Raw genomic sequence first — 11,189 nt, 5'->3', positions numbered from 1 at the left:
TTAATAATTTGATGCAATTGTGCATATTAAATTTAATTGGAATTTATTAACTTTAATTTATTTCAGGGTATGTTATAATGCATGCCTAATAATTTCATCGTGGCGCATGCTAATTATTTGACAGAGAAAAAGAAAAAAAAAGAAAGTATTCTTTTTGTTTTATTATTTTGTTGACCTTTGAATTCCTTTTGTTTTATTGGGATCATTAAGATTTTGTTCTCTTAATATCCAATCCACGATGTGCTTTCCCGCTTTTTCATTATGGATGTCTTCTTTTATCATTACCAATGATGAAGTGGAAACTACGATCTTTTATCAGCTAATAATAAAAGCTACTATAACTTTTTCTTATTAACTAGTACCTCCAGTTCTTAATATAAGATCCCGTTTGACTTTTTATTTGGTCCTAATTATAAAACCCCAATCGATTTTGTCTCTCATATTTATGTATTTTTTTCCAAAATAGTTTTTCTAATAATGATAGTTTTAACCAATACACTTAATTAGCAAGGATATTTTAGGAATGACAACATTTATTTATTACAAATAATTAACTTAACTTACTTCCTTAATCTCCTCAAATTAGTCAACTGGGTCTTATAATTAGGACTGGAGGTAGTATTTTTTTTTCCTGAATTTTCCCCTCATCAAATTAAAGTTTTTCTTTTATAATTTTAAGAAAAATGATTTTAAAAAAAGACGTTAGAAATTATTAAATACCAAATAAAAAATGCTAACAAAAATTTGTTGTTTTGCAAATTTAATGTTGTCAACACCAATTAAAGGGTTATTATCAAACCTGATTTGAGATTTAGTAGTTTCTAACTCTTTTTTTTAATTATTTTTTCATAATTTTATTGTAAAAAAATTTGTGATTCCTGTTAATCACTATTTCAAGAATACAAAGAAAAGAATTATTAGCCTTAAAATGTTCACTTTCTTCATGTGACAGTTTTTTTATTTTTAGATGTAGGAGTTAGATAATTAACTTATAAAAATTAGTTAAATTAGTAATTTATAAAAAAATATGTACGTTTTAATTATTTATATTAGAAACTATAAACTATAAATCTTTGCAGAAAATTTTCTTCACATGAGCATTATAGAAAAAATTTAGCAAAAATCTATCAATTTAAGAGAAAGTGTAAAATAATGAATTAAAATTTTGTATATAAAATCAAACAAACTCATTGGGCATAGTCGTTAATTTATGCTGTTTACATTTGCTCGGATTGGATGGAAAGAGCGTCTACGATCCACTCTACGAGATAGCCCGTTTGGGAGACCAAATCCTCTATTGTTCTGAAGTTTCTTAAAACTTATGAGGTGACTTATATTTTTCTACCATTGAATTTCATAATTATAAAATTTTAATTATTGGTGATTATTTTTTATTTAAACATAAATTTATCACTAACTTTATATAACCAAAGCTTAACTAATTTATTAGAGCATATTAAAAAAATTAGTTAATTATAACAAATGCAATATAATCTTTTTGAATACTAATTTACAATATTAGATTATATATGATTTTATTAGTGAAGTAAATTATTCTAAAAAATAATAAATATGTGAGAGAAAATAAATTAATACCTTATATTTAGGATAATCTCCCATTCATAGCTAACTCCTGTATGGAATCACAGGGAGTATAAAATGCATTATTCATTTTAAACATTTGAGTGTTAATATAACGTTATAATATTATATATTTTTGGTCAGCTACAATATAGATCACTTTATATGGAAGTAATTATAATAATTAACTTAGTATCTGCTGGTCAAAAAAATTAACTTAGCATCTTAAAATTGGAAATTAGATATAAAGATTATCTCTTTTTTTTCGGTTGCCCACTCAGTTCACCGGAACTCTGCTCCAACTACATCTGGATCCGACCCACGTCACGCACCTAGCTGTGGTGGGTGAGTCTCCCAATGAGGATTTCTGCATATGCTGAGGCTCAAACTCGAGACCTCGCTTAAGCGGTACCAAGCCGCTTACCACTTGGACCAACCCCCGTTAGTAAAGATTATCTTATTTTAACAAAATGTGTGTGTGAAGAGCGAGTCTTAAAAAATATACTCTTCTAAGTCTAAATATAAGACCCCTTTTGTAATGTAAATAGGCTTATACTACCTCTAGTTATAATTATAAGAGTTAGTTGACTAATTTGAGGAAATTAAAGAAGAAAGTTAGGTTAGTTATTTGTCATAAATATGTGTTGTTTTTCCTAAAATATTCTTGCTAATCAAGTGTATTGGCTAAAACTATCATTGTTAGAATGATTATCTTAAAAAAATACATAAATATTAGAGACAAAGTGGATTGGAGTCTTATATTTATGATCAAAATAAAAATCAAATGATGTTCTATATTAAAGACCAGAAGTAGTATTTAGGACCGCAGGAATACTCAATATAATTATAGTCAACAAAATAGGCTAGCGTAAGTCACAATTGATTTGATCTTAGAAATTGAATGTCCATGAATATGATTGAGCACTAAAATTTGATATTAACCTCTTTGCGTCTCTCTGGTTAAAAAAAAAAAAAAAAACCTCTTTGCGTCACTTAATAGTATATTGATCCCAAAAGCAGAAAACTCATAATTTCATTTATTTGAATTCCCATGAAAAGCTTGAATTTAACTCAGATTAAGTTCACATAGTTTTCTTTAAGCAGAGGTCTTAGTTTTGGTTGTTAATTTTATAAAGTATTTTTTCAATTATTTAACGTAGTACTATTAGTTACTCCCTAATAATAATTTGTTGTGTCCATTACTATTATTATTTTACAAAATAAAATTAATATGTTAGTATTTATGAATATCTGGTCAACATTTAAAGTTTTAAAGGAAAAGTATAATTAAATTTAACTGAAATATACAAATTTAGTTTAGGCACACACTCCTAACAAATTCTTAATTAGATCTTTTGATCTAATTAAGAATTTATGAATATTGTAAAAAAATCAAAATAACCTTTTATATTTTTAAAAAAATTAAAGGTACTTTAATTTTTTTAGCATGTTCCTATTGACTTATATTTGTGCTGTTACTAAAACTTTGACTCAAAATATTTTATAATAAAAAATTGAAATTAAATTTAAAGGCTTTGTTTACTTTTCACTATCATAAAGAATTATATTATCTCAGAAAAGATTAAAAAAATATTTATGCAATTTAAATAAAAAAAACGATTTATCTCATCGAGGGTATAAAGCTTTTTTAACTCTATGAGATGGAGACAACAACGCATGTCCTCTCCTATTTTACTTTTCTTTTACTAATATTTCTTTTTATTTTTGTACCAAATTTTATAGATGTTTGTATAAAATTTTTTGTCAATTATTACTTTTTGTATAAAGTGGTGATGAGTGATTATATCACCAAATAGGAATGATTAGATCTTGTGTGGATAATTAAAAAAAAAGAACATTTCTCAAAATCTAATTGTTTAACCCTTTTTTTTTTGTTTGATAAATTGTTTATTGCATTGCATTTTCAAAACCCATCTCTCTCTGTATGATCGGTTTTTGTATTGTGTTTTAAGGATTTTTTTTCTTGTTATCCATTTAAGAGTAAGTTAGATGTCATGTGATGAGTCAACATTAAGACTTTTGCGACACTTTAATTACACTTTCATGTACTAATGTTTTAAGATGAACTATATTTCAATCCCCAAAACCACTCATTTAAAATTTGAATATAATACTCTTCTGGTCCTAATTATAAGAGTCAATTGACTAATTTGAAGAGATTAAGGAAGTAAGTTGAGTTAATTATTTGTTCTAAATAGGTGTTATCTTTCCTAAAATATCTTTACTAATCAAGTGTATTATTGACTAGAACTATTATTGTTAGAAGGGCTACTTTAGAAAAAATGTATAAATATGAGAAACAAAATGGATTGGGGTCTTATATTTAGCACCAAAACAAAAGTCAAATAGGGTTTTATATTAAGGATCGGAGGTAGCATATAATTTCAACTTTTGAGATTGAATCACTATTCACTCCCACGCTTTCCATGGGGTTGGCTTTTTCACTCTCTATTACTCAACAAAAGATATGTTCATATTACCGTATTCTTTATTTCATATTATCTAAATGTTAAAACATATTTTCTTATACTCTAAGTATATAAACCTTGTGAGCACATTATCATTTTGATCTTTTATTATATATCATTTTGTTTCTCATATCAAAACTTTCTCACTAAAATACTTTAGTCAATATGCAAGTACATCTAATATAAATGGTAGAAATAATTGTGAAGGAATAATACAAATATTTACAGACAATTAAAAAATTAATTTATCCAACTTGTTTTTCAATCATCATCACGCGTTTCCCTACTTAAGACAAGAAGTTGTGCTACGAGTGAGACCAGATTGTTGTCATTTTGACTCAACTCTATAATTATGTAGCACTCACAGGAATCGGCGCGTGCATGGTTGAGGTGGTGGGCTCTATCGCAGTCCCACAAGTTCCTTTGTCTTCGTCCTCACGACCAGATTTTAACTTCTATAAAGACTGAAGACCTCAAAAGATTGAGCATCCACAGAATTAATGGAGAAATGCAATATAACTCAATGGGCGAAGTGAGATTAACAGCGAGGGACCCATTTCAATAAAGCCACTCGAGCGCCCTCCTTCGGTTCTTCTGGGTTTTTCTCTTCCTCCTTTCACCTTCTTTTACTTTCTGATCTGAGACGCTTCAAGAAGCTTTAGCTTTTGGAACTCTAATGGCAAAGCAGCTGTAAAGCAATTAGATTTTAAAGCTCTGGATGGATTTTCTACTGTCCCTGTCCTCAGGTACACATTGGCCTCCCTCCTTTCTCTCTCTTTCTCTCTATAAACTTTTCACTTTCTCTCACTTAAATTTGGACATTTGTTCAAAAGGGTATTTTTCGAAGTGCTTTCAGCTGAAGATTCTAACTTTTGAGTGCGCCACTTATAAGCTGTTTGACTTGGATATTTTCCACTCATGACCAATGCAAATGAGTCTTCCATCCTCCAGGCCTTAACAAATTTAGTATATATCGTGTGTTTTTTGGTTTGACCGAACTATAATTTAATGTTTCAGTTTTTGTTTGAAAGTCATACTTTGAAACCATACTTTGATTTTGTATAATTTCATTCGGTTTTGCTTAATATTGTTCTCTGCTTGTAATTAAGCGATTCAACGGTGAAAACATTCAACGTTTGATTGCGGCTGGTTGGCGGCTGTGAGGCTATGACTGAGTCTACATGAATGGCACTCTCATGAATCCTCTTTGAATTCATCCTTAAGATTTTCTTCTCCTATATCAAGTTAAAACTTACACCAGGTTACGAAAACATGATTGGAATGTGATGTTTTAGCAATAACATATACGATCTGGAGTTTTAAGGGTTAACAACTATTTTGTCTGTTGAAATGGATCGAAATGGGGGAGGGAGCTGGAGGGAGTTGATGAAGAAGATGCTTCCTCCTGGAGCTTCTCTGCCCGATGAAGCTTCTGATCTTGACTACTCCATAGCCATAGAATATCAGGGTCCACCAGTTTCATATGAAGTGCCAACAGTTGATCCTCTTAATATGAAATCTCGAGGAGTTTCACGTTCTGGCTCACAACAATCCATTTCTCGTGTGAGGCCTCCAGTAATTGAACCAATTCCTCTGCCAGTGTCTCGTATTGCTGGTGTGACAGGTTCTCCTAATCAAAGTCCTAGGATATCAGGAAGTTCAGAATCTGTAGTTTCTGTGTTGCAAAATCCCGACTTTTCTTCTGCTTCAGCTTCAGCCTCACCTGGTTCAGCTCATAATCCTCCTAGACAAGAGGTTAACGAACCAAAGAGGGCAGTTGTCACTTTTAGTACTGTTGATAGATCTCAAAGGAAGGAAGCTGAAGTTATGAAGCCAGTTTATCCAGAATATGTTGGGGTTTCAAAGGAAAGGAAGAAAAAGAAATTCAGAGTTTGTTATAGATGTGGAAAAGGGAAGTGGGAAACTAAGGAGTCTTGCCTAGTTTGTGATGCCAAATATTGTAGCAATTGTATGCTTAGGGCCATGGGATCAATGCCTGAAGGACGCAAATGCGTAACTTGCATTGGTCAGCCTATAGATGAATCAAAGCGTATGAAATTAGGTAGACATTCAAGGATATTATCTCGACTTCTTATTCCTCTAGAAGTTAAGCAAATTATGAGAGCAGAGAAGCAATGCTCCGCTAATCAGCTTCGGCCAGAGCAGCTGATGATTAATGGATTCCCACTGAAGCCTGAAGAGATGGCAGAATTACTTGGGTGCCCCTTACCTCCACGGAAGCTGAAGCCTGGGAGATATTGGTATGACAAAGAATCTGGTCTCTGGGGAAAGGTGATGAACCGATTGTAGTTCAATATGTGCTTTGAAACTGACAATTTTTCATTGAAATTTACTTTATATGACATAATATAATTCCATTAGTTATGAAAGAATGATGATTTTAATTCCTGCTCATATTTAATTTACAGGAAGGGGAAAAACCTGACAAAATCGTAAGTTCAAACTTGAACTTCACTGGGAAACTTTCTGTTGATGCTAGTAATGGAAACACAAAAGTTTACATCAATGGTCGAGAGATTACGAGGCTTGAATTGAGGATACTAAAGGTAAGCTGCTCCTTTTTTTTTTTTTGGTGAACGGTAAGCTGCTCCTTTTCTTTAAATAAATTTTAGATTTACTGAATCGGCTGTAGCTAGTTGGATTATGCTGTCCAACTTATGGTATGCATATTAGGAGTTGAGGTGAATGGGATGAAACTTAAAATGTTCGTTAACTTTCACCTCTTTTCCCTTCATTTATTTAAACCTTTACCAAGTGAGCCCTTAGGGAAAAACGACCAAATAGGCCAAAATACAAACTTCAGGCTGAAGCAAGACATCTCTAATTTTGAATGATCCACGGAATTTTTGATAAATTCCTCCAACCAGCGATTGGTTGTTGCATGATCGGCACTTTTGATGGAAAGTCTGCTTAAGTGGATTTAGTCAAGTAATCATAAGAATTTGTTGTTTGAACTTTCAGTTGGCACATGTACAGTGCCCACGTGATACCCACTTTTGGGTTTATGAGGATGGTCGTTATGAGGAAGAAGGTCAGAATAATATCAGAGGAAAAATTTGGGACAAGGTATATACTTCTATCTCCAGCTAGGAACATTGAAATCATCAGGTTCTGGAGCACTAATGAATTATCTTTTTGGCCTTTTCCTACACAGGCTTCAACAAGACTTGCTTGTACCCTCTTCTCTTTACCCTTTCCCCATGGAAAACCTCATGCACCAAGAGATGAGATTAGTAATTATTCTACTGCTCCAAAATATCTGGAACAGAAAAACGTTCAGAAGCTTCTTCTTCTTGGACTTCAAGGATCAGGAACTAGCACCATCTTTAAGCAGGTATGGCTTGGAAATGTTTCAGATAGCTAGTATTGAGGTCATCATTTATGTAAGCACTTGAGCTGTTTAAATGAATCTAAAGAGTAACTGATGCAGATGAATGAGCACTTGGCTTATATTTATCCTTTCCTTTGTTTCTTTCATATTTTTTTTCTTTCACCATTGGGAGGTTTGAGGGTGGAGTTGACATCCAACTGACTAGAAATTATGGTCACCTAAAAATCGCACTTCATCTGTACCAGTGGTATTAAATTGGTCTCCCTTTCTGGTCTTAATTTAACCAAATGGTATAGCAATTCATTTTTAGGAGGTTTGGAGAAGCATGATGAATAGGAGAACAGCATGAAATAGTGGAAAACTAAGCAGTCCTCTTTTTTTTTTTTTCACCTTTATTTTCGTATATCTTTTTCCCCTTCCTCTATGACACTCAATTTTGGAGTTTCTGAGCAGGCCAAATTCTTGTATGGGAGAAGATTTACTGAGGAAGAGCTACAGGATGTCAAACTGATGATCCAAAGTAACATGTACAAATATCTTAGCATTTTGCTTGATGGAAGAGAGCGCTTCGAGGAGGAGGCTCGTTCTGAGATGAGTGTCCAAAGTTCTTCTGGTCAAGCTATGGGACAAGGTAATATTTCATGCAGTGGTATTTTTTCTCTTTAAGTACCCACTTCACCGGTTCATGGACTAGCTAGCGTGAAGCCTTGCATGAAGAGTTGTTATAGACTTGTGACACTTAACTAACCATCACATAGATACTTTTCCTTAGTTATTGCATTAGTTAATGTCTGTGTTTCTCTAGCTTGCCAACACAGAATATGTAACTGCAAGGGAAAGTTGACTGATTGAGTATGTTATTTGTGGCTTGATTCATTAGATTATGTTTTATTGGGAAAATTTTACACAGGAAGCTGGTCATGGAGATATTTATTTGGTCCCTATAGGGTCCCCCCCCCCCCCAAAAAAAAAAAAAAAAAAAGCAACAGGGTCTCAAATTTTCTGAGTGAAAACGAAGCATTTGTTGTTACTTATGTTTGCAATATTTGACTTATTTTACAAAAGAGAAATTAACTCAACAATTTTGTCCAAGACATGACTACTCTGCTGCAAATTTCCTGTGCAATGTAGAGCTTTTAGCCTGTGTTTTTTATTAGTTTGGTGGTTGCAAACTGTGTTGATGTAAATAAAGACCATATCAAGGTTGATGGTAATTTAGCATGGATGGCATCAAACTGCTTCCATAGTATCATCTGATTTCAATCTTTTTCAGTTGGGAACTGTGAATCAAATGAAACTAGTCAATGCATCTATTCGCTCAACCCGAGGCTGAAGCATTTCTCTGATTGGCTCCTGGATATTATAGCTACTGGGGATTTAGATGCATTCTTCCCAGCAGCCACACGTGAGTATGCACCGTTGGTTGAAGAAGTGTGGAAGGATCCAGCAATAAAGGAAACCTATAAGAGAAAAGATGAGCTTCACTTTCTTCCAGATGTGGCAGAATATTTCTTAAGCCGGGTAATTGCTCATCCCTGCAACTCTCTCATTTGATTATTTTATATATTAAACTGTAATGTTTCTGGTTACCAACAATTTCCATGGGCCATCAGATTTTATTATTTACCTTATTTAATAATTCTCTAAGTTCTTCTGAGGAGAATTCTACTTTTCTTTAGTTCAATAATCACTCTTTTCTCAGCAAGATAAATCATATAGTTTGGTTTATCATCTTGGGAAAAGTAGGTTGGTGAAAATGTTTTTGATTTTTGCGAAGTATCCGCGTTGCTTTTATATCTCAATATGATGAACATGCAATTCTGTTAGATTTGCTGAATGGGAAAATGGAGGATAGAACATTTGTGTATAATTAAGTTGTGCATGGTAGGAGGGAAAATGGCAGGTAGAATATGCTGGAGTGAAAATATGGGACTTGTTTAGATTTATACATTGTTGATATTGATTAGGTCACTTGCTATTGTTCTTTCAGGCTATTGAAATATCCAGCAACGAATACGAACCATCTGAAAGAGACATCATATATGCAGAAGGGGTTACTCAGGGGAATGGTTTAGCTTGCATAGAATTCTCACTTGATGACCGTAGCCCAATGTCTGAAGTTTACACGGAAAATATGGAAACTCAGCCACCACCTCCAGCCAAGTAAGCTGCGCCGGTGCTCTGTTGATATTTTGATAACCTTAAAAGACTAGTATTTGCATCTAAAATTTTGGGTAACTTCCTTGTCTTAGGTACCAACTGATAAGAGTAAATGCCAAGGGGATGAATGAAGGTTGTAAGTGGGTTGAAATGTTTGAAGATGTTCGAGTTGTGGTCTTCTGCGTCGCCCTGAGTGACTATGACCAGTTGTGGCTTGCCCCAGGCAGCAGTGGCAGTGGAAGCCTTCTGCAAAACAAGATGCTACAGAGCAAGGAGCTATTTGAGAAAATGGTGAGGCACTCTTGCTTCAAAGACAGTCCTTTTGTATTGATTCTGAACAAATATGATATCTTTGAGGAAAAGGTAAATAGGGTGCCTCTATCTGCCTGTGAGTGGTTCAATGACTTTAGTCCTGTGAGTGCTCATCACAATAGCCAGTCACTGGCACATCAGGCTTACTTCTACATTGCCATGAAATTCAAAGACCTTTATGCTTCCCTTACCAGCCGAAAACTTTTCGTGTGGCAAGGCCGGGCAAGGGACCGTGTAACTGTTGATGAGTCTTTCAAGTACATAAGGGAGGTACTCAAGTGGGATGAGGAAAAAGAGGAGAACTATTATGGTCCACCTGAAGATTCATATTACAGTACTACAGACATAAGCTCCTCTCCTTATATCAGACAAGAGTAATGTTCATCATATGTATTATTTGCCATTTTTAAGGTAAAAGTGGGAGATGTAATATGCCGGCCAGCTTTTGTTCTCTGTATTTTTGGTATCTTCTGAAATGAGAGTTGTTAATGATTTTGGAAGAGGCCTCTGTAGCTTCTTAAGCATTTATCCTCACCTTTTTAACTGTTCCGCATGAGGAGGCATAGTAAATGGCTCTCATTGTTTTAAAAAGGATTAAAGCTTTAATAAAGGTGTCATGCTGCCTGGAGTGAAATAAAAATCAGAATCATAAAGTTAAAAGCTTTAATTATTTTGTTTCTTCCAGAATTCCCAGCCCAACGAAAAGATGAAAAATAAGGGAGTGATACGACTGTTGCTTTTGAGGTAATCCTTCAACAAAGTGCTCGGAATGAAAAGCGAGAGGGGTTTCCTTTTTTGTACCAAAAAAAAAAAAAAGAAGAGACCTTAGTTTACCTTTAAATCATAAGAAAACATTCCCCCTCACCCTCTCCTTCCCTGAAATTAAAAAAAGAAAAAGAAAATGATCTAACATATAAATATTTTCCTGATGGTGTCTGGCTATTGATTTTAACTAATATGAAATCAGAGTTGGATCCCGCAGCTGATATTTAATATGCAAAGGCGACAACGACAGATTTGGATTTCCTACAGTTTTTTTAGCAGAATTTAAGTGCAATTTATTCAAAAAAGATAAACGTATTATATAAATAAAAAATATAAAATACAAGTGTTGGTCTTATGAATTGAATTAATATAATTTTTAGTCCTTCAAGTTTGTATTTATTTGGGTTTTGGTCCTTTAAGCTTTAAATTATAGGTTTTGATCTCTTAAGGGATAAAATGGTCTAAATTCTCATTGAATTATATTTTAAATGAAAAAAATTTAAGAGATCGAAATTAAAATAAGAGTAAAC

At 33.3% G+C, this 11,189-nt stretch overlaps 1 protein-coding gene across 2 annotated transcripts; it reads left to right on the top strand.

Annotated features, from left to right (window-relative positions):
* Nucleotides 1-4,554: 4,554 nt before the first annotated feature.
* On the top strand, nucleotides 4,555-10,400 carry LOC114718357 (extra-large guanine nucleotide-binding protein 3-like). 2 transcript variants are annotated; one of them, XM_028903657.1, is made up of 9 exons: nucleotides 4,555-4,816; nucleotides 5,180-6,362; nucleotides 6,500-6,637; nucleotides 7,053-7,157; nucleotides 7,246-7,425; nucleotides 7,876-8,053; nucleotides 8,696-8,943; nucleotides 9,413-9,585; nucleotides 9,675-10,400. In XM_028903657.1, the coding sequence occupies exons 2-9, from the start codon at nucleotides 5,421-5,423 to the stop codon at nucleotides 10,270-10,272; spliced, it is 2,562 nt and encodes an 853-aa protein (XP_028759490.1). In that variant the 5' UTR covers nucleotides 4,555-4,816; nucleotides 5,180-5,420; the 3' UTR covers nucleotides 10,273-10,400. The 2 variants fall into 2 exon arrangements, with proteins under 2 accessions (XP_028759490.1, XP_028759491.1); XM_028903658.1 differs by lacking the exon at nucleotides 4,555-4,816 and having other exon boundaries at nucleotides 4,845-6,362.
* The last annotated feature ends 789 nt before the right edge of the window (nucleotides 10,401-11,189 follow it).

This window comes from Neltuma alba, unplaced genomic scaffold (assembly GCF_004799145.2).
Source record: "Neltuma alba isolate B1F8T4 unplaced genomic scaffold, ASM479914v2 tig00011831_pilon, whole genome shotgun sequence".
In the NCBI taxonomy this organism is placed as follows: Eukaryota; Viridiplantae; Streptophyta; class Magnoliopsida; order Fabales; family Fabaceae; genus Neltuma; species Neltuma alba.
Note: the sequence above shows the minus strand (reverse complement) of the source record. Positions and strands in the feature narration are given on the sequence as shown.